The 21,907-nt window shown below is 45.4% G+C and overlaps 9 protein-coding genes across 9 annotated transcripts; 4 read left to right on the top strand and 5 right to left on the bottom strand.

The window, feature by feature from the left end:
- Positions 1 to 544: 544 nt before the first annotated feature.
- I203_104416 (uncharacterized protein) lies at positions 545 to 3,963 on the top strand (the record flags this gene model as incomplete). Its single annotated transcript, XM_019143992.1, has 6 exons — positions 545 to 1,503; positions 1,564 to 2,428; positions 2,526 to 2,652; positions 2,720 to 3,107; positions 3,275 to 3,779; positions 3,850 to 3,963. 6 exons carry the CDS (start codon positions 545 to 547, stop codon positions 3,961 to 3,963), a joined length of 2,958 nt encoding a protein of 985 aa, XP_019007041.1.
- Positions 3,964 to 4,602: 639 nt separating this feature from the next.
- On the bottom strand, positions 4,603 to 5,756 carry I203_104415 (uncharacterized protein; the record flags this gene model as incomplete). The annotated part of the gene is made up of 4 exons (XM_019143993.1): positions 4,603 to 4,769; positions 4,850 to 4,892; positions 5,013 to 5,524; positions 5,705 to 5,756. 4 exons carry the CDS (start codon positions 5,754 to 5,756, stop codon positions 4,603 to 4,605), a joined length of 774 nt encoding a protein of 257 aa, XP_019007042.1.
- Positions 5,757 to 6,512: 756 nt separating this feature from the next.
- On the bottom strand, positions 6,513 to 7,764 carry I203_104414 (uncharacterized protein; the record flags this gene model as incomplete). Its single annotated transcript, XM_019143994.1, has 4 exons — positions 6,513 to 6,898; positions 6,966 to 7,065; positions 7,146 to 7,621; positions 7,707 to 7,764. The coding sequence occupies 4 exons, from the start codon at positions 7,762 to 7,764 to the stop codon at positions 6,513 to 6,515; spliced, it is 1,020 nt and encodes a 339-aa protein (XP_019007043.1).
- A 962-nt stretch (positions 7,765 to 8,726) lies between these two features.
- I203_104413 (uncharacterized protein) lies at positions 8,727 to 9,648 on the bottom strand (the record flags this gene model as incomplete). Its single annotated transcript, XM_019143995.1, has 3 exons — positions 8,727 to 8,876; positions 9,274 to 9,403; positions 9,578 to 9,648. 3 exons carry the CDS (start codon positions 9,646 to 9,648, stop codon positions 8,727 to 8,729), a joined length of 351 nt encoding a protein of 116 aa, XP_019007044.1.
- Positions 9,649 to 10,092: 444 nt separating this feature from the next.
- On the top strand, positions 10,093 to 11,536 carry I203_104412 (uncharacterized protein; the record flags this gene model as incomplete). Its single annotated transcript, XM_019143996.1, has 6 exons — positions 10,093 to 10,229; positions 10,293 to 10,434; positions 10,508 to 10,579; positions 10,688 to 10,777; positions 10,888 to 11,209; positions 11,301 to 11,536. 6 exons carry the CDS (start codon positions 10,093 to 10,095, stop codon positions 11,534 to 11,536), a joined length of 999 nt encoding a protein of 332 aa, XP_019007045.1.
- A 328-nt stretch (positions 11,537 to 11,864) lies between these two features.
- Positions 11,865 to 14,611, bottom strand: I203_104411 (uncharacterized protein; the record flags this gene model as incomplete). The annotated part of the gene is made up of 13 exons (XM_019143997.1): positions 11,865 to 12,104; positions 12,179 to 12,223; positions 12,290 to 12,468; positions 12,531 to 12,800; positions 12,898 to 13,081; positions 13,167 to 13,335; positions 13,397 to 13,514; positions 13,586 to 13,599; positions 13,667 to 13,784; positions 13,849 to 13,919; positions 13,997 to 14,214; positions 14,297 to 14,336; positions 14,397 to 14,611. The coding sequence occupies 13 exons, from the start codon at positions 14,609 to 14,611 to the stop codon at positions 11,865 to 11,867; spliced, it is 1,881 nt and encodes a 626-aa protein (XP_019007046.1).
- Positions 14,612 to 15,174: 563 nt separating this feature from the next.
- Positions 15,175 to 18,256, bottom strand: I203_104410 (uncharacterized protein; the record flags this gene model as incomplete). The annotated part of the gene is made up of 9 exons (XM_019143998.1): positions 15,175 to 15,399; positions 15,474 to 15,625; positions 15,686 to 16,010; positions 16,067 to 16,094; positions 16,157 to 16,249; positions 16,328 to 16,561; positions 16,625 to 16,974; positions 17,046 to 17,555; positions 17,630 to 18,256. The coding sequence occupies 9 exons, from the start codon at positions 18,254 to 18,256 to the stop codon at positions 15,175 to 15,177; spliced, it is 2,544 nt and encodes an 847-aa protein (XP_019007047.1).
- A 640-nt stretch (positions 18,257 to 18,896) lies between these two features.
- On the top strand, positions 18,897 to 19,607 carry I203_104409 (uncharacterized protein; the record flags this gene model as incomplete). Its single annotated transcript, XM_019143999.1, has 1 exon — positions 18,897 to 19,607. The coding sequence occupies one exon, from the start codon at positions 18,897 to 18,899 to the stop codon at positions 19,605 to 19,607; it is 711 nt and encodes a 236-aa protein (XP_019007048.1).
- Positions 19,608 to 20,149: 542 nt separating this feature from the next.
- I203_104408 (agmatinase) lies at positions 20,150 to 21,812 on the top strand (the record flags this gene model as incomplete). Its single annotated transcript, XM_065517525.1, has 8 exons — positions 20,150 to 20,390; positions 20,454 to 20,486; positions 20,559 to 20,635; positions 20,704 to 20,895; positions 20,981 to 21,196; positions 21,268 to 21,442; positions 21,498 to 21,620; positions 21,694 to 21,812. 8 exons carry the CDS (start codon positions 20,150 to 20,152, stop codon positions 21,810 to 21,812), a joined length of 1,176 nt encoding a protein of 391 aa, XP_065374343.1.
- Positions 21,813 to 21,907: the final 95 nt, after the last annotated feature.

Genomic DNA, 21,907 nt, shown 5'->3' with positions numbered 1-21,907 from the left:
GGTGTTTCACATTTTCAGTTATTTTCATTTTCGTCTTCATTTTCCACTTTCATGATCTGATCTGATCTGATCGTGGGTACCTATCATGCTGTCGTCATCATCACCTATTCTCCACCACCTGCTGTCACATCTGCATAATCATCTGCATCTCAATCATCTTCTATCTGTACTCTTTTCCGCATATCAATCATCCAAAAGCGTACAGCAACTCACTCGTTCCGCCTATCTCCACATTATCGATCTATCACTCATCACCACTTCTGTCTACGCCGATCTTCAATTCTGACAAAGGTTTCACCCTCGCAGTCAACAATCGATCGCATATACATATAATACTCCAACAACCCATACAACCCATCACTCATATTACCAATCATTCCCTTCTTTCCATTCACCTGTCCATCCATGGTAGATCGACGTTGTAGAACGCAATCGATCTAGCCGATCGTTGCAAATCAGATTATTGGAACACACAACAGAGAGTCTTTCCGGTTCATTTGTTTGTTTGTTCTTCGATACTCTCTTTCCTTTCGATCGGTTTACTATGCCCACTCCACCTTCATCATCAAGAGTCAATATGGCCCCCCGATCGACTCCACCACCACCTTATAGGGCTTCCTCGCCATCGGAACCCCTCCACTCCACCCATACCGATCCTTCTTCGTCGTCATCCATGCGCCGTTCATCCTCATCATCAATCTCCACCCATCCATCATCGGCCCATCCTACTCCTGATTTATCCACTGCACCTACTACCCCTTCGCAATCCACCCCAGCCATCGGCACTCGATCGTGGCGACCGACCGCCAATGTGCCCTCACACATCCATCGGCGACACCGCAGAGTGGGATCGGACGACGGAGAGGCGAATCGGTGGTTATCGGAAGACGAAGGGGTGGGATCGAGTAGTTCAACACGCAGGAGAAGACGCAGTATGGGTTCGAGAAACGAAGATCGGGATAGTGGAGGCGGTAGCGATCGTGATGGTGCTGGACCAAGCACCTTACCAAATCGCAAAGTCACCAATACCGAAGAAGCTTTAGATGTCATCAACCGATCAAAGCGGTCACTCGCAAATAGACCTCAAGCTCTTCGAATGGCTTCCTTCGACTCCCATCCTACCCGATCTGCCCCTTCTCCCTCCGATGCTCGACAATCTCAAGCAGCTGCTGCTGTTGGATCCGATCCCCCGCAGATCGCACAGCTCATTCCTCCCCCTATATCATCCGAAACTGGTATTGGATTAGGTATAAGATCGAATGATGCTGGGCCTGTACCAATCATTCCTACCAGTCAATTGCCTATCGATCCTAATGGTGGCATTATCCCACTCATATCGTCTGCTGGGGCTGTCCCCGATTTCGCAAGTGGTAGAGGTGATGATGGCATTGGTGGTCTTAATTTACCTGTAGCAACTGGTGTGGCGGAGGACATCGAGTCAGCTGCGTCGAGGCTGGAGAAGAGGAGAGATATGGTTGACAAGTTGAGCCGTGTATTAGGATGGTAAGTGATATCTTGTTGTCATTCCGCACATCCAATGGTTAATGACTTGTAAATCTTAAGCGCTCTGTGTCCTTCGGTCGATGGTCATACCCCTTGTCTCCACCACCCCATTACCCTTCCTTGTGGTCATACTTTATCATCAAATCATATAGTTATTCCTTCTCCACCTCCTCTCCATTTCACCAATGAACCGCCACACGAGATTTTCGCTGCCCAACAACGACAACATCAGCAGCGATTAGCGATTTGGGCAAACGTCATGTGCCCGATCCCGACCTGCAAGAGGTTTAGTCCAACTGCTAGCGCCTCCAGTGCGATGACAAACGTTGAATTGCCTGGAAGTCCCAATGCGGAGCAGGATAGTCAAGGTAGCTCTGACGCGCAGAGAAACGTGACGTCAGCATCAGGCGTACATTATTACCCACCAGCGCCTACTCCGAGTACAATGCCCGCTCCCCCACCAGCATATTCTTCCGAAGCTCCTTCTGCTGCAACGGCATCTCCATTACTTGATGTCACAGTCGACAAAATTCTTGCTATCATTCAGAAAGAGAAAGTCAGACTTGAAAATCAAGCAGTTAGAATTGTAGGCGAGGAAGATACAGATGTCGAATCGTCTGATAGTTCAGATAACGAGGCTGAATCTTCCGTTTTACCCCCTACTACTTCGCAATCTTCGTTGACCGACGATTTTTCTCATCTGAACCATTCCTCATCTTCAATTAGTCTGAACAGAACTGGCTCGAAGAGGCGTAGAGGAGATCGTAGTGAAAGAACGACAAGAAGATTATTACCTAGGTCAAGTTTGGGTCAAAACAATCAAAGCCAAAATCAAGATAACTTCGAAAAAGAATTATTAGCAACCTTGGAATGTGATGTATGTGCAATGTTATTGTATAACCCTGTGACTACACCATGTCAACATGTAAGTGATCAATTTTTATCATCATTGATTTTCTCGGTGATTGACCTTATTTACGTGATTTCATTCGACATATTTTACTAATGTTGGCACTGGTTAGTCATTCTGCTCGAAATGCCTTTCACGTTCCTTGGACCATTCTTCAAGATGTCCCGTGTGCCGACAAGATCTACCTAGCTTCGCATTCTTCCAGGATCATGCGGTTAATAAAGTGATATTGACTATTAGTGAGTTTCATCATTTGAAGTGTATTGCCTTGGTCATCGAACACTAACGGATGATCCGCTTCTTTAGTCAAAATTGCTTTCCCCGAAGAATACGTTGAGAGACAACAGGCTATCGAGAGAGATGAACGAGATGCGCGACTCAACACGCCCATCTTCGTTTGTACACTTGCTTTCCCGGGGATGCCGACGATCTTACACGTCTTCGAACCGAGGTACAGATTGATGATCAGAAGATGTATTGAATGCACCTCACCGAGGTTTGGAATGGTCTTACCTGCCAGAGGAACAGGTTCACCCCAACTCCAAGGACTCATGGAATACGGCACGATGCTGGAAATACAATCGGTACAGATGTTACCTGATGGACGATCCATGGTGGAGACCGTCGGCACACATAGATTCAAGCTTTTGGAGAAAGGTAACCTGGATGGATATACTGTTGGAAGAATTGAAAGGTATGTTTCTTCCCAACATTGCTCACAATTTACCAGTAATTTGTTTCGGATAAGGAGAATTTTTATCGTAAAATCATCCTTTTCCATTTCACATGCCCGAACATATTGAAGTTGTTCATTGCACTGTTGCATCGCTAACTTTGTTCGATCATTATAACCATATTCAGGATCGACGATGTCTCACCTGAAGAAGAAATCGCCATGGAAAGAGAAGCTGTCTTAGCTCGCGCAAACGCCACAGTGTCTCGGACTAAACCCGCTGGCCCTTCAGGTTCAACTTCATCCCCGGTCATCGCTTCTAACACCACTTCTGCGGAACTGGCATCAGGTTCAGGTAGTGGTAGTGCTTCCACTACTGGGATCCAGAGTGGTGTACCTGCTATTACTTCAGCATTGCCAGCGCCTTCTGTATTTGGCGGTATACCGACATTTGTCGCTGGACCCGGATCGGTGGACTTCGCCGCTTTGGCCGCTTCGTCGGCTCAATCTCAGACACAAACCGCCACAAGTGTGGATGATACACCCGAAACGACCGAGGAGCTGATGGCTATCTGTCAAGCGTTCATTGATCAGCTTAGATCAGGTAGTGCACCATGGTTGTTACAGCGATTGAACAATACATATGGATCTATGCCTACTGATCCCAGTGAATTCAGCTATTGGATGGCTTTGGTAAGTCAACTCATCCAACCATCTCCATATGTGTAATTGTTCGTGATGTACTGATAAGATTATCTAATAGGTGATGCCAATTGACGAATATGAAAAAGCGAGGTTGCTACCTATCCGATCACCTAGATTGAGGTTGAAACTGATCGTACATTGGGTTGAATCGCTAAGGTCATCTTGGTGGTGAGTATACTTTCAACTTGATGTGAATACAAGTTCAATCTGCTGATACGTGTATTGTTTGTACATATAGGTTTTCAAGCGGGTAAGCTGCTTGTTTTGACACGTTTCCACAATAAAGCTTAGCTGACTTCATTATTCCTTATTTTTCTGTTCCTTTTCCGACGTCCTCGTTGAATTGGGTAATGGTATATCATAAACAGGTGTGTTGTCGGTTAATCTGATTGGCATCTCCACTCCCGCCTGTACTGCTTATTCGATCGTTCATCAGAGTCGTAAGGCTAGTCCATTGGTTTCGACGATGAAGTTTCGTCTCCATAAGGATGGACAAGAGGGATATTTCGATATATCTTCTTATCATGAATATGTTTATACACAATATACGGGTTTCCCCACCTATCAAAATTACATCACGCATCCTATCACTGTATCTACCCTCACGTCTTTTTTCGTATATTGTATATCGTATACTGTATACTATATACGCCAACGCGCACAACCATATCACCATAAATAGATTTTCATTTCGGATTTCACCCTGTGTTCGGAATGAAAGGAGAGATATCATGCATGATTTGTAGCATATACATAAGTTGCACAAATAACAGTGTATTGTATGTTCCAGACTGTAATCCATCATAGCAACTTAATGTTGGTGTCTCGAAGGATCATACCCTGTTCCAGAGCCTGGATAGTAGTAGCCTGAATAATCACCAGATTGAGGTGGGTGCTGGTATGGGTATGTGTAATCTCCCGATTGTTGAGATGGAGGCGGAGGCATCTGATTGTAATTCGGGGGAAGTATAGGTGGGACTGTACAGCATCATCAAGGACTGGAACAAGCTGTGATTGTTTGCGATTTGTGATGAAGTCAAAGTGGAAGTGGCACTTACGAGAACCTTGAGCGTATGAATAGTTGTCAGAACCAGGTTGAGGCTGTACATTTCACAAGGACGAATCAGCTATCTCATACCCGACACAGTGCTTTAAGGACAAATTGATGTACTTTCAAGGGGAATAAAAGAAAGAAAGCGATGTACGATTGGTCTGACTTACAGGTGGATAACCTGTTGGTGGAGGAGGTGGAAAACCAGTCGCTGCAGGTTGACTAACATAATACCCTTGATGGGTTGTATGATGTCTTGGATCTAGAGAACCTTGAGGCCAAGGTTGTGCTTGTCGAGATTGGTGCCCATACGTCCCAGAAGTATATTGTACACTCGGTTCCAAGAAATGACCTTGGTTTCCTCTAGCTGTGACTGTGGATGATTCACCTGGAACCAGGTGAACGCCAGCTGAACCTTGGCTTTTACTTTTTTTATGTGATTGAGCATTCAATCTGAGAAAAGCTCCCTCTACCAGTTGTCTAGTCAATGTAATTACTGTTGCATTGTCTACATTCTTGAAATGGTTATGAAAGTCATCGTTGTTCTCATATAAGATCTTAGCTGCCGATGCACCTTCGTAGTAACCCGTGGTGTCCAACGTGTTGAGGTTGTCTAAGGAGTTATCAAGCTCTTTCTGAAGGGTGCTTACGTATCTGCTTAGCTTGTTTCGGCCGCCCGGCTCTGTATGAATTTGCCAAAATGGTAAGTAACCAACAATCGATAACGAGGTCGGTCAAGCGTATGAGACGAGACGTGGTTTGGTAGAAAAGTCATCAATAATCCAAAAAGGAGTGTATTAATATTGTATGGTTGGTGCAAAGGGGATATACTGTATACCGCACTGGTCTGTACTATACTCACCACTGGCGTTGTAGGTCGCCTCATACCCGGTACTCAATGTGATGACGTCCATGTTCCTATGTCGCTATGTTCGCGTAACTAGCATTGGTGTACAGTACATGGCGACTTCAGAGCACAGAGAAACTCACTAGTTTGCTCGATTACGATTTCGTTTTGCCTCCAGGTTACAGCTGACTGATAAAAATGAAGAAGAGTTGATGCAGCGTCCACAATTGAGCGATGATTTGCAGTCCCTTATATGGGTAGAAATCAGGAGTCCTGTGAATTCGGAGTAACATGCTGAGTTTGTCCCATATCGATCTCTGAATGTGCTCGATATTAGCATAACAGCTCCGATGCTGAGACTATGAAAGGACGATTCTTTGAGGTATGCTGTATATCGGACTCTGTAGAAGGTGATGTTCCGCAACTCATCAGTTCCTTTTTCGCTGGACGCTCCACTGGCGTAAGATACTGTACAGTAGGTGTGAACCAACATCCTCGTATCGTCTTGGTCATTGTATGATTCGTCATGCATTCGATGCGCTCCGACATTCATCGACAGAAACGGAAGGAAGACAAATCACGTCACAACCGCACTTCGCAACAGGGTACTTCTTCAACATTTGTAATTGGTTTTTTGAGGAGTGTATTGGTAAACATCATTCTATCTGGTTAATTATATCAGAGACAGGTAAACCATCACAGAAAATGTAGGCACACTTTGTACATAGCAACTTGTGTAAGAACACTGTGATGCAAATGAATTCCAGTACGAGATTTACTGTACCATACAGTACATGCTCGTGAAGTACAGCATTTGACCGCATTAGAGGTGTCTATCTCTAACAGGATCATACAATCTACCAGTGTGATCCGCAGTACTCGTCTCATCGTTCGATCGCTCTTCACTTGTGGAAGCGAAACCACCATACCCTTGTTGTCGCTGTTGATAATAGCTTCTCTGTTGATCCTCATAAGCCCTAAACTCTTTTGCCCTCGATAAAATCTGACTCATCAATACCTTCCCATTCGAGTATGAGCCGACACCGGTATCACCATAGAGTTCTTGGATTATCGTACTTCTCTCGCTGAAAATCGAATGCAGACCTTGTGTGAATACCTTCTCGTCATTCGCGAAAGCTACCAGAAAGGGATAGTCGAATTTTGACATTCTTCGAGAGAGGTTTTCGAGCCATGCTTGAGTTGCCGTGTCTTCATTTGGTAAAGTAAAGGTCAGAGAAACTTGTCTTTACGGATTACACACTCGAGTTGTACTTACCACATGAATTGTAAGTTTCGGTGTAATCTCGCATCGGTCTGATATTCATGTAATTCATCGTACTGAAATTGGAGTCATATTCGCTCAAAGGGATGACACCCTTCAGTACCACCCGTGAACAAACGTCAGTGTCCCAGAAAGCTTTAGAGAGGACAAACCGATATGTTCAGTGTGACTCACCTGAGATTGAGGAGTGCTGTATGATGCTGCATGTCCAAAGGGATTATGCACTTGACTTTGTGGCAGTTGAAGCTGTGATCGTGGCACAGCGACTGACGTTGACCCTTGCCCGACTGCAGGCTGGTCGTACCTCGTCATTTGTTCGACGTCGACTCTCTGTTGCGTTGTCAACGTGTTCCTAGATACTTGACTATGATAACTTGAAACCCCGAAGAGAGGTTTGTTGTTCCTCTTTCTCCCTTTGGCTTTTTTCACCGAGGCTAACTTGATCTGATCCATTGATCTTTCTACCATCTGCCTGGCAACTACATCTGAACCTGGATGACCGAGTACATATTTATGGTATGTGTCGCTCGATTCAGCTAGAGTGTTGGTAATGGTTACGTCGACTGATGGTCCAAGGGTTGATAAATCCAAGTGGGAGTCTGAGATGAGCTCAGATGTGATGTTATTGATTAACGATTTACCTCTTTTTGCTTTGTGTCCATGCCACAAGATCGATACAAAGTCAGCAACAGCGAGAGGGGCAAGGTCTGTACGGATTGTGTCAACTGTACTCACTACTCTTATCATACGTGGCTTGATGATGCGAAGAGAGGATGATATCGTAAGTGTCCATGTTTCTCCCTTTCGATCGGTGAGACAATGAGTTGTAGGTTATTGAAAGTGAAGTGAGAGCAAAGAGAAAAAAAAGGTGACCAAGTTGTTTATGGGGCGAATTCGTCTGCTGCCAACTCGGGAGGTGATATATATATATATAACACAATCTCTTTCAAAACGGTCGGGTTGCTGTAAGAATACACATCGATACCGTAGTTGGGTATCTGAGTTGACACAATCCCTGCCGTTGATTGAGATTGCTGAGTATGAATTTCTGACTTGGAGCGTTCTGAAGTTAAAAAACGATGATTGATCAGTCCAGATACGGTATGATCATATCATCCTATGTGAGAACCAAGGACGCCTGACGGCATTAGCCATTAACTGTCCGATCATCTTGCAAAGCAGTCTTATCGCAATTCGTGACGATACCCGATCACAATCACGATGACAAAGGAGCAAACTGATCTCAGATTCCTCGGAATATTCGTTATATTATCAGATATGCTTCTGACCGAGTCGGAGTATACTCAAGATACGCAAGACGCGTAGATATTGCTCACTTGTACACACTCGTATTTGCTTCTGAATCCTTCGAACTTCTTCCCAACCTTCCATTTCATATTCCGCTAGTTCTAGAATTTCCGATTGCTCCCCAATCTGGTACTCTGACTCGGTAAGTACACGCGTTACAGCCTCGGTCAGTTCGGACCTGCCTTTCCATGTTGAGTAACAGTCAGCCAACATTTGCTGTAAGTAAAATTGTCAATGTTTCTAATATAAAATTGCATGATCATGATCTTCCCCGATACCGTAGGAAAGGTATATCCGACCAACCGAGAATGTAGGGGAGAAGGGGGTATAACTACAACGTTTTCAGGTGTATCCATAACTTGACCCGATATTCTATCTTAAACCCTATCCATCGATATACTGCACTGGACAAAATCTGATGATGACGGTGACGGAAGCCTAACAGGCTTAAGCAGAAGGAGTGATAGAAGCGGTAAGAGGTTTATTCCTGTTGAAATCCCAGATCCTGTAGAGTTGAGCTACACCCGTAGAACCAACAAAGAAGTTGACGGCGGCGAGAGAGTAGTTGACTGGTGTGATCACGAATGAGTAACGAACCTATTACACGCAATAATAGGATAGATCAGTCAATCATCTGTGATCATATTTTACTCAAAGGTAGAGGAGAAGAGGTGCGTTTCAAAGTGTTCTGAGTGATACTAAGGAAGGCGGAAACGGGATTCTTTCGAATGTCTGAGTCTCACAATGACCGCCTCCAAAGACTCAAGACAAATCTTATACGGTAGGGTCTCCTTTTCCTTGTATGGTAGAAACACGTCTAAACGCATTCATCACCAGAGCACATTTAACCCCCGGATTCAGCTTGATCTTCCACTTGGACGTCTATGTTTTTTTCGTCTTACACCTTTCCTCTCAACAATATCGAGTGTCCACAACGTCTTTCCCATGAAGGTCGGGGGAAAGGAGAAAAGACAATCAAGATCAAAACACTCACCCAGATGAACCCTGTAGCAGCCAAGGCAACATTCTGAGAGACCGATAATTTATCTGCAGGTCTGGAAAGATCTTTCAATCCGGCAGCTACTAATCCCCATTTCGCCATAGGAGCCCAGAAGAAGATGGTTCTGTCGAGAGTTGAAGTTGATGATGAACGTGAATGGAAGTATCATTGATTGATGTTGAGCGAGACACAATTTATAAGAGCAAGGGTAGAGAAGGATGCGAAACCAGAAACGACCCATTGTCAGCGTTCCGGCCATGCCATGGATGTATTTCTCTTGATAAGGTATACAACTCACTTGGGTCCAGCAGGATGGTTCATGAACGCCTGGAATTTAGATGTCGTTTGAGCAGCAGCGGGAGAGGCCATTTTGATCAGATTTTCCTTCTCGGTGTGATGCTATCGGTAGGTTGTATAGCCTGAAGCGTCAACAGTCCGGGTTGTGAATGATGAAGTTGGTTGGGTACTAGTTGTTGATTATATTTATGATCCAGACTTGCGCATGTCATCAATAACGACGTCTCCACTCATTCACCACCATGAATTAACGGAGATCAAAGTGGGGGGACGGACACCGAGGTTGCTTGGACGGAGTTACGGAGTGGGAGGCAAGTGTGGCACTGGTACTCGAGTAGCACTGGTGTGGGGAATGGAGACCCCGCATCTCATCTCGAATGGTTGAACGATGAGATTCATCTGAATCTGAATCTGAATCTGAATCTGATGATCAGAAACGTTCGAGATGTCCTGATTCTCACTTTGACCTTTGACCTCATTCTTCGTGTTTGTTGTACCTGCCATAGTTCAATCATCATGATTCCGGCACCTCATTTGATCCTGTCCGGGATACTATCTATCATATCTGGTGTCACATCTGCGCCGGCATCAGCAGTCACTGACAGTGATCAACTCGTCTTAGGAACCAAACAACCGAGACCTTTAGTGATCTGGTAAGTGCATGACATATAATTCATCGCATCCAGTTGGAATAGGCATCTCATAGCTCAATGTAGGCACGGTCTGGGTGATACAGCCCTCTCATCCGGCATCTCATCGTTTATCGAAGATATCGAATCGATCCATCCTGGGATATTCGTCCATTCAGTTCAAATACCTCAAGGGGGTAGTTTAGACGATGAGAGAAGAGCTGGATTTGTAAGTATCTTAAATCAGATCTACTTGCTAGTAACTCAGGATCGCTAATATTTCCGACTGCTACAATTTATAGTGGGGCAATGCTGAGGAACAGGGCTGGGCGGGGTGTGAGCAGATCGCTTCTATACCTGAGCTGAAAGGAGGGGTGAGTAGATATCCCCTTTCTCTCTTGCATTCCAATCAGGCCTCAAGAACTCCACTTGCTATTGATTTCCACACTTCTCACTGACTGTGTTCCACTTTACTCTGACAGTTCGACGCAATGGGGTTCTCCCAAGGTGGTCTGTTTATGCGTTTCTACGCTCAGTATTGCAACGATCCACCTGTCCGTAACCTCATAACGGTAAGTTACATTGTAACTCAGATCAACAAGATCTCGTTATTACTAAAAATTCAATTCGATTCAATGGCATGCCAGTCGTTGTGATATGCTAACTGATCGTATGAGTCCAGTTCGGTACACCCCATTTTGGCATATCTGCTCTAATTCCCTGCCCCACCCCACCAACTCTCTCATGTCTCCTAGCGGCTCGGGCAGCTCGAGCGGGCATCTACACGCCTTATGCCCAATCACATATCGTGCAAGCTGCCTATTTTAGGGATACAGAGCGATTAGACGAGTTCTGGGACGTGAATACGTTTATAAGAGATCTTAATGGAGAAAAGGGATTGGGTGGCGACGACGGCGATGAGAATGATGAAAAAGGAAGGAATGGTAGTGGATTGGGTATAGAGGGGTTGGACAATTTCGTGGCTGTCATGTTTGATCAGGATCGTAAGCTGGTTTCTCATCATGAATCATGCCTATTCCTGCTGAGATTCTTGCATGACATTTGAGGCTGACTTTCTGGTTGACCGATTCGTAGGAACCGTATCTCCAGCCCAATCATCACATTTTGCAACCTACTCTCCTCTGAACAAAACAGTGATTATACCCATGACGGACCAGCCGATGTACATAGGTGATTGGATAGGCCTAAAATCGTTGGATGAGAAAGGTGGATTGACTTTGGAGCACTGCCCGGGGGAACATATGGATCTGGGTGGAGAAGGAGGATGCGGTGAGAGGATGGTCAGGGGCTGGGTAGGGTGGAAGGAGTAAATTGCCAAAATGGCTTCTATTGTGTGTGTTGACACTAGGCTCACTGCTTGCTGAATGAATCAGAGAAGAGTTCGGGGTCAATTTACTTATTCAATGTTTCGTTGCTGTTGCTGTCAGTGATAATCATACCAAATTCTGTTGTATAAGTATCTGCATGTATCATCAGATCTAACATCAATCATAATGAAAGACACTATATCGAACCGTCAAGATGGTTGCTAAACTGAACTGATTCATCACATGCAAACCGATATATCTGTCCGTTATTAAGTCGATTATAGAAGAGATAAACTTAGTTACCGAAATATATAAGTTTGATCATACTATGCTATATTCTCGAGTTCATCCTTGTAGGAGGCAAACTACCACCTGTATCCCTCAATCCATCTTCGATCCTTAACAATTCCCTATTTTGTCTGTCTTCTGTAGCTTGATCTATCATGACTCCGCCAACTTCGTCTTCACCTTGTGCTTGACCCTTCTCGTCAGTCCCACTTGCGATATCCTGAGTAGAGGACGCTGTAGCGTAAGATCTTCTGAGACTGTATGATTTCGTACATAATGTGATCTAGTTATCCCACAATCGTAATCAATATCGATCGCTACACGTGCGTGGAGCAAGACGATGAAAGAACAACTTACTCCGAGAGCAGCGCATGATAAAGCGCATCCGATAATCCAACATACCTAAACAATGACCCATCTTATTAGCTCAACGCTCAAGACTCTATCCGATGATGATTGCGTACTCACCCTCATGGAATTTGCAAAAGCCTCCATAACAGCATTCTTCATTGGACCCTCAGGAAGATCATGCAAGGCGTGATACCCTGCTGTACTGGTCGGAGCAGTGAACGACGTTCCATATCCATCAATCTTGGAAAACCTCGATCTCAGACCAGTATTGAAAACAGCTGTGAAGATAGCCACACCTATTATACAGTGTTCCCACTCAGCTCTCGATCTTTTGCGGAGGAGACAACAGTAAGCTTACCTATGCAAGCAGCTATAGAACGTGATAGGGTCCAAGCAGCCGTCGAAGCCGCCATATCCTTTCCGGGCATCGAAGCTTGAATAACCAACATCGGAGTTGAAATGGCGAGTCCCAACCCAGCAGCTACTACCACCTGTACCCCCTCTTGCGCGGCATACGATACGTCGTACTTCAGTACGGCATACCAGATTCCATAGCCTGTTGCACTTAGGACAAAACCCGCCCAAATTACCGGTCGTACTATGTGGAATCTCGTTGATATCTCACCAGCTAGGCAATTCAATCCAGTGGACCTGGTATCAGTACAGCATTGGATGTGTTTTATGTGTTGTGCCAAATGTTAGGAGGTGACCTGTACTTAACTTACCGATTATACTGAATATAGTCAAAGCCACACAAAAAGGTATAAAATCCACACCTGATTTGAGGGACGATGCACCACCTACACCTTGGAAGAATTGGGGCAACAGGAAATTGGCGGGCATGAACATGAGTGATTGGAAGAATAACCCGAACGTGAAGAATAAAGGTGTACGAGTTTTGAGCATACGCTATAGTCAATCCTCAATCAAATCAGTGAGTGACGTAGCGTTGGAGATGAAATTAGTATTAATTTATTGGATTTGATGAACTTACAGCAGGGATAATAGCGTTTTTCTTAGTGGTCAGGAAATGTATGACTGCCAAAGCTGTTGTTGCTACACCTGCGATGATTATTGGGAAGGCAGTCTTAGATCCGAACCCTTCGTCGGCAGCGTTTGAGAAGCCGACTACTACCATAGCTGCTGCAGCCATTATGAGGATTCTGAAACAGAATGCAAAGATCCGATGAGTGGCAATTCGGAAGCGGTCAAAGCGAGACTTACAGTCCAACGAAATCAAAGGATTTTCGTAGTCCGGAAATGTCACTTCTTTGTGTTCTCTTGAGGTTTAAGAAGAAGTATAGGAGTACAAGTGCAACAGCACATATAGGTATGTTGATATCTAATGTTATATGAGACATATTAGAATAATTGTCTGGATATGAAATGGATAGTGTTTGACTTTAAACTTACAGAAACACCATCGCCTGAAGGAGAAAGTGAATTAATTCAGCTATGTATGTATGATTTGAGATGAACTTCGGTATCGCTCACCAACTGGCTTTAGTCGTTAGGACACCTCCAAGGATCGGACCGAGAGTTCCTGCCACGCCCCATGTGGCGCCCATGTATCCTTGGTATGCTCCTCGCTTTTCAAGGGGAACGACATCGGCTTTAGACAAGGTGATCAGTGTCGGTCGTACGTCAGACCTTGAAAGAGGGCAAGGTACACTCACAAACAACAATTAATGATAGGCTGACTACTGATCCTCCACCTAGTCCAGCAAATGCTCTAGCGACGATCAGCCTGATTATTCATAGCTCATCATCGTCAGCTACGTTGTATATATGATTATCCGATCGATCAATTGGGGAAAAACCTACCAGGTAGCATTCTTTGCTGCACCGCATAGCGCAGAAAAGACCAATAAGATGATAACAGCCATATACAAAGCAGGTTTCCTTCCTACTATATCTGTCAATCGACCATTGACCGGATTCATCATGACCTGACTCAGCAGGTAAGAAGTACCGATCCATGAGTATTCGGATGGAGTGGTGTTGAATTCGGCTGCTATGGTTGGTAAAGCCGTGGAAATGATCTATACATCGAGTGATAATCACATTCAGCCGTGTGTACTGATGAAGAAGAAGAGTGACAGTGATGGAGAGGACAAGGCGTACAGATTGATCGAGAGCTGAGATAAATCCAATCAAACCGATTCTAATCATCCAGCAACCCAAAATAAGTATTTCGCGTACCATTACTGGACAGCACACTCACGAAGGCATCACTATCCAAAGATTGTTTTTTGGCATTTCCGGCTCCTCACCGAATCTCGTATGATCAGACGTCTGAGCCTGGACTTGTTCGACATTTTCGGCATCTTGCTCCTTCTCGTTGTCATTTGGCGAGGCGTCCCAATCTTGCGTCTGGATCTGAGGGAGGGCTCTTTCTATCTCATCTATAGACCGGTTATCGTTGTTATTTCCTGACATCGTGATTTTCGTATCTGTATTGGTGTGTATGTCATGCCAGGCCACGGATGTATGGATCGATTACGAGGGCATACAAAAAAGAGAGAATTTAATGAGATATACACTTGAGTCTAAGTCAAGAGCCAATGTTAATTTTAAGAAGGAAGCAAAGCATGGTGCGTACCGTCGAAATGGCACAAGGTCTCGGTCAACCCCGATAACCCACCCAAAAGTTTCCAAACATTGTGCTTTTGTCGGGGTAATCCAGGTCCGGAATGTGATCGGCGCCGGAATTCACCTCGAGCGATGTGGAGGTGAAGCATACGAGTAACCATAAAATGTTGGAGTCTGGATTCACACTTTGAGGAAAGGGGAATCACGAGGGATCGTAATATCAGTAGTCTGAATAATAGCTGAGTGATGGATCGAATGTACGAGTAAATGATCCATCCCAATGGGCATCTCACCTGCTCTCGCAAAAGCAAGTATAGCTACATGTATATCAGCTACATATTATGGAATCATCGTGTATCCTATTCTACATGACTCATAGACCTTATATCGTCTTGTTGTCTGCTAGGCATCTAAAGGACCTCCCATCTCTGTACACCCATACTGACCAGTCTTACGAAAAGCTCTTCTCTTCTTCCCACCCTGGTAAGATGGATTGTTGTACCTTCATCTTTCTCACTTCCTACATGCTCAGCGATCTGTTGAGTACGAGGTTTGAATCGGATCGTCAGTCCTAATCCTTCGATTTCGGCTCCTGAGGCCCATCCTAGGGCCATACGAGGCATTGATACGTGACTCTGCAACGCAAATGTCAAGGTCAGCATAAGGAAAGGCAATGACCAGTTGAGATATAAACATGAGATAAGCTCACCTTCTTGATCTCAACAATATCGTCAACAGGCCAGACGAAGTGTTCCGATTTTCCAGAGATGGGTACGAAAGTGATTCGAGGTTCTTTCACAATATCGTTCCTATTTTCCAGAATGATATGTCCAGAAGTCTTATCAAGTTTACATGGGTAGGCTGATACGACAAGAAGGACACGAGTGATCAGCCATGTGTGGTGGATGTAATTGGACTCACAGTGAGGTGTACCATCATCTTTAACATGTCCCTTGAAGAACAATTTGTCCACTTTGGATCCGATCTTTTCGCCAGTCGTCAGATCCATTTCTCCACGCTCGATAGCCTCATTACGTGCCTGTTTTTTGTTACCGTCCACTGCGACATCTCCGTGGAAGGCAGCCATCTTTTTCCCAGCAGCTTTGAAGGCTCCCAATATGTGAGACTTGGTCTTGTGCTTGGCTTTTGTGGTAGCTTCGGTAAGTCCGCCTTCTTCTTCAGCTTCCAAGACTTCCGCATCGTCTTCGGCGGTAACTGTGGCAGGAGTAGTGTCTTTGATTGCTTCCTGTGGATACAAGTCAGTGTGGGCAATCGACTCTGAAATAATTTCGGATTACTGACCTTAGGGGTACCTTCGAGAGGAGGAGGACTGTAAAAGTGGTTAATACAGATGCAATATAGATGAGAGTCACTAAGTATGTCACTACTTACGGTGGTCGTGGCAAGGGAGCGTTGAGTGCTTCTGCAACTCGTAGCAAGTGAAGAGTCAATTGAGCATCGGTAGGAACGCCAGATAGAATAGAGCTGTGAGATATTGTTGTCAGCACCTCGAGTTCAGATGACTGGAGAATTAGGTCATATAAAGCATATCGGTTCATTTACTTTCTGATATCTATCAGCTCTTGCCAATTTGGTGGCAAGTACTTGATCATTTCCTTTCCAGCTCTGATCAATAGAGGTTGACCCCAGAATCCGACACCGAAGAAGAAGGTAGCGGACCTGGCAAACACCCAGGGTGGAACGAAGGTGAATAAGAACATGACAGGAACGAGGAATGCACCGGCAATTTTAAATCGAGCGTAAGAGTCGGGGTAAGGGGCGGGAGGTGAGAGAGCACTATAAGTACCAGTCGCGTGAGCATCACGCCTAAGACTGGCTCCTCGAAACATCTCCACTCACTTGGTCATTCTTTCCATAGTATCAGCGAAAGCACCCAATCCTTCCTCCGTAGCTTTAGTCATTTTCGATACCATTTCATCCCTCTTCCTCTTAGCTTCTCTTTGAGCCAGCTTCTTTTTTTCCTTCTCACTCAGAGGTTTATCAGGTGTGACGGTCTCCCCACCAACGACGACAGCTCCCGACTCGAGACCTTGCGATTGATCTTTACCGTGCTTTTCACGAGTTACGCCAGGTTGACCAGGGGGTACATCGTCATCGGGATTGGAGTCTGATTCAGATTCGGTATAACTTTTACGTTTCTTCTCTCCTACACTCGAATTCCCAGCTTCTTTGCCTTTCTTTCGTCCGTCCTGTGCAATTCACATAGCTAGTCAGTCTATAACCCTTAGTGAAGACTGAAAGGGTTGATAGGGGTACTCACAAAGAGTAATCTAGTCGTATAAGCCTGCAAGATACTTGTAGCTTCGAAAGCTTGTTCCTCAGCCTGTTCAGCCTTACTCCTATGAACTGTTTTACCATCTACGTTTCCTAGTATACTTTCATCTCCTTTCTGGTTGGTAGGGTCGGTAGCACTGGGAGGAGTGAATGGTGCAGGAGCGACAGGAGGGAAGAACCATCTTCTACAACTTGGGAAACACACTATAGCGATGAAGAATGACACCACACCTGCAACAGCATAGCCGAATATCCAACAGATGAAATACGCAGCACAGAATGATCCAGTCCTCCATCGTTCTTCGGGTGCCCAAGACATCATTCGTCGGACTTCTCTCATACCCATAACAGAGGATGGACCAACAGCTGCGAAGACCCTTTCGAGATTTGATCGCAAGACATCAGAATGAGAGGGGAGGTTGGGTAAAGTTGAGGGTCGTAAATCCGGTTCTTTAGGTGGCAGGTGATGAGCAGGATGAAGAACATGTGTGATTTGCTACCTCCCTCAGAAACATTAGCAAAAAGAGGCGGCCAAGTACTCTACCAGGGAAAATTATTCTTGACACTTACCACGTCAAATCGTCTCAGCATTGCCCAGAGTCTATCATCTTCTATACCAGCTACGACCGTTCCTTTAGGCTTTTCGCCTTTCAGCTCCCTCGCTTCCGCTTTTGTCTTCTCGACCTCTCTATGGACCACGGCGGGATTTTCATTCTGAATTGCTTCTTTCTGCTCTTCTGGGTGGGTTGCAGCATTGGTAGGTAAAGCCGTTGGCGCAGATTCGGACGAAGGCTTGTTTGGGTCGATAGAGGCCGTGGGAGCTTGAGCTTGACCTGCATGAGCTGCTGGCGCGGTCGTTCCTCTTGACGGATCCGATGGGTGTGTTTCGGTAGATGGGACGGATGGGACAGCAGCCTCATGAGGTTTTTCGTGAAGGATTTGCTGTGCTGCTGGGTGGTCGGTGTTGCTGCTATCTACCGTAGGACCACTGGCGGTCTGTCCAGCGACGTTAGGGTCACTCGCAGGATGCACGTTGACCGCTTGGCTGGAGGCCGATGGAGTCGCTGGTAAGTCCTTCTGAACAGGGGGATGGGCCACCGTAGCGGGTTCGGCAGGTGGCACGGTGGTAGTTGGAGCGGGCTCCACAATTGTCTGCCCATTGGCAGAAGAGTGTGATGTAGGTGGACTCAAGTCCATCCTGTCTGATCAGCGGTGTCTTGATCGTAGGATCTATAAGTGCTCAGCTGGGGAGTGATATATGATGGATGTATGGGAGTATATATACAAAAGGGTGATACGAAAGATGTCGAGGTTGATGGCCATCATGAGGATGAGTGTCATCTCAAATTGGATTTTTCCCATCAAATGGTTAAAAAGATGAAATGACGTCACTCCGTCATTCCCGGTTCGACGTTTTCTGCAGATCTTCTCGTCATACAAACAACCTTCCTATGCATGACTTTGTATCCCGGTACGCAACAATGGGAGACAAGCATATTTGTCTGCTAGGCAATCAAGATGAGTCAAATCTGTTGTTTAAGGGCAGGACAGCGGCCTCTCTTCGGGTCAGATCAAGGCTATGACGCATGGAGAAGGGGGACGACCGTTCCATTCACCAGTGACAGCGAGCTGACCCGAAAGTGACCACTGTAGGTTTCCATGAGCATCCTTTCAAAGGACGTTTCATCTTGTTCCTCCGCTAGTCACGATTATCCGCTTGAATCTCCCTCGCTTTCATGGGAGCATAGCACATTTCTGTAGGATACATAAAGCACATCCATTTGCCACTCATGACTCCTAAACGATTCGCTAACAACAAGTCAGAAGCTCATTGATGATGCAAGACTATTTCAGTTTACCCATCGAACCGGAAAACCCCGAGAGGGAGTACAATGAAACTCGAAAGAGTCTTGAGAGCTGCATCACTGGAATTAGCAGCCTCACTGAGAGTTTGGGTATTACCTTGCGACACCAACAGGATGACCAATCTCTTCTCGATATATACAGAGAGTTCCAGCATACTTTCGAACACACATCAACGCAATTCCATCAGCAGGAAAACTCATTGGACGCTATCATGACCAAGCTCGAGTTTAGCTCTGATGAAAAACAAGAAGAATTGGCCGAATGGGGAAGTCGACGGGAGAGTGCAGCTGCAGGTTTTTTGGAAACCATGAGAACGCAATCGATGATCACTTCTCTCCAGGTGCTCGCACAAGTGAACAAAATATATGAACAGGCAATACAGGGTTCGAAGAACAACGTTTCAGACAATGACATTATTAGTGAGAGCTATTTGAAAGAGGTGCAGGACGCACGTAGAATGGCAGAAGAGTTCGGATCATTGATACAAGCCTCTGTATATCAAGCTTCGGAGGATAGTCCTCTGGGCAAAGCCTTCCAATCCTATTGTAGAATGAGGCCCCAAGTCGATGAGCTGACATCGCAGCCTGAGTCGAACACCGCAGCAGAGGTAGCTGGATCATCAAACGATGTCGAGATGGATTACTTGGCTGATTTACTGGCCACCAAATTCACAGCGGCCTAGTTAGGGAGATATCACCTGATAGATATGTTGTGGGGGACATACTGCTGATGAAATGCAAATTCCATGAGTAGTCTCTGTCAGGGAGTCGGGTCCACTTGATTCCTCCCGGAGCCCGGTTGAGACCCACCTGCGCAGTGGAGATTGCACCTTACGATAGTGCCCAAGTTATGCGAGCCCGTCTGACCTGATCACAAAGAGTTGTAAGCGAGGTTTTCCATTGATCACCTGACCTTTCATGCTAATGACAAGCGTTGATGTCGGTTTTCTCGGTCAAATCGATGAGAAACAACCATCTCGTAAAAAAAGACGATGAAGGGATCAAATTCCCACACCATAAGCGAGTCACTGTCATGTTTGATTTCATATGGGCGTCTATCAAGCGCTTGCGGGTATGGTGAATGAATTCACTTTCTTTCACGTCTCCATAAACTCATACGGCTATTCCTAGACCATTGTCGATATGTTTTCTATGCATTTTGAACCCCGTTTAGGTCATTGTATCTTACCAGATCATCCATACCTTATTCAGAATCTCCTGCAATATGCATACCTCCCTTGCGACCCTCTGCGGACTCATCACCGCTCTTACAGTGTCCGCCCACGGCACTCACGGTAAAGTCGACCCATGGAACGACGAATATGCCAATACCCCTGATCTCTCTTTCAGCGGAGTGACCTCTTTCGCCCATCTCCCTCATGTGAAATGTTTAGATAAGCCTGAACAGGCTTTCGATGTAGCTCTGCTGGGTGTTCCGTTTGATTCAGCCGTTTCGTTCAGACCTGGTAAGTCAAACATCTGTCAGTACGTTGGAAGAAATCGGAGCTAAATGTTGGTTGGCAATGAAGGTGCCAGATTTGGCCCATACGCTTTGCGAAGTGGTAAGTCCAATTCTTCTCTCTGCTTCAATCGATCACATGAGCTGACTTAGATCTGTTGTTGTTGTCGAGCAGGCTCAAGAAGGCAGAGACCTGAAAGAGGATATACCAGTCGGCTCAAGGTCAACCCATACACTAATGGTCTTTACGTTGTGAGTCAACTTAGAAAAGTCCTACTTCTACATTCTGATCAAAGCTAAAGTCCGGAGGTCTCACATAGCTCGATTGCGGAGACGTCCCTGTCACCCCCTTCGATCCCGAGACAGCCATCAAGCAAGTGAAAGCAGGCTACAAATCTGTCTTACATCATCCCATAGTCAACGAGGAGGAAATGAAGAGACTTCACATGCAGAAGGGTTTGGATGGCGAATATCATCCTAGGATAATTGCTTTGGGAGGCGATCATACTATCGTAAGCATCTTTGTTCTCCTCTGCGATCCTAAGAAAAAAAAATATAGGTGTAAATTTTTTGACAATTGTGGAATCCTATCTATAGGTACTTCCCATCCTTGATGCTGTCTCAGAAGTCTATGGACCAGTATCAGTCATTCATTTTGATGCTCACATAGATACTTGGAATCCCAACCGATACCTCGGTAGTGTATCTCTTCAAGCTGATGTCAACCATGGTACTTTCTTCTGGCACGCTTATGAGAGTGGATTCATCAAGGTCAACTCCTCCATTCACGCAGGTATAAGGACCAGATTCGCTGTGAGTAGGGCTTCCTCTACAATCTCAAATCGGCATCAGGATAAAGTCTGATACAGTTCATGAATGTGTAGGGACCTGAGGATTTAGATGATGATGTCACTGCTGGATTCGACCTCATTCACACTTTCGACATTGATGATCATGGTGTAGAGTGGATCGCCGAAAAGATCAAAGCTAGAATCGGTACTGGACCTGTTGTCATTTCATTAGATGTAGATGTCATGGACCCTTCGATCGTTCCTGCTAGTAAGTCTAATTCTATCTCAAGAGCGGGTTGGTGCTGATGTTTCACTGGATGTAGCTGGTACCCCTGAGTCTGGAGGATGGACTTCGAGAGAACTTCGACGAATCATCCATTCTCTCGTTGGCTTGAACATCGTTGCTTTTGATGTTGTCGAGCTATCGCCCGCTTACGATACTCAAGGTAAGATCTTCCTATATCCCTACTATCAACAGTGGAGCACTGGACGCTGACTGTCTGATTGTTGGCAATATAGCTGAAATCTCTGCCATCGCTGCCGCCGATATGGTATATGACTTCTTGAGTATCCTTGCTCTTGGTGTAGATGGCAAGTCGACACAAAAACCGGACGCTAGAACCGTTGATGAATTATAGGTCATCGTTTGCACGAAGACACATCAATATCAATACCATTTTATATAGCATATACACTTTATATCAATTCATTACATGCATGCATAAATCATCCT

This window comes from Kwoniella mangroviensis, assembly GCF_000507465.2.
Source record: "Kwoniella mangroviensis CBS 8507 chromosome 1 map unlocalized Ctg01, whole genome shotgun sequence".
Classification (NCBI taxonomy): Eukaryota; Fungi; Basidiomycota; class Tremellomycetes; order Tremellales; family Cryptococcaceae; genus Kwoniella; species Kwoniella mangrovensis.
The sequence above is the reverse complement of the archived record's forward strand: the minus strand, read 5'-3'. Positions and strand labels throughout refer to the sequence as shown.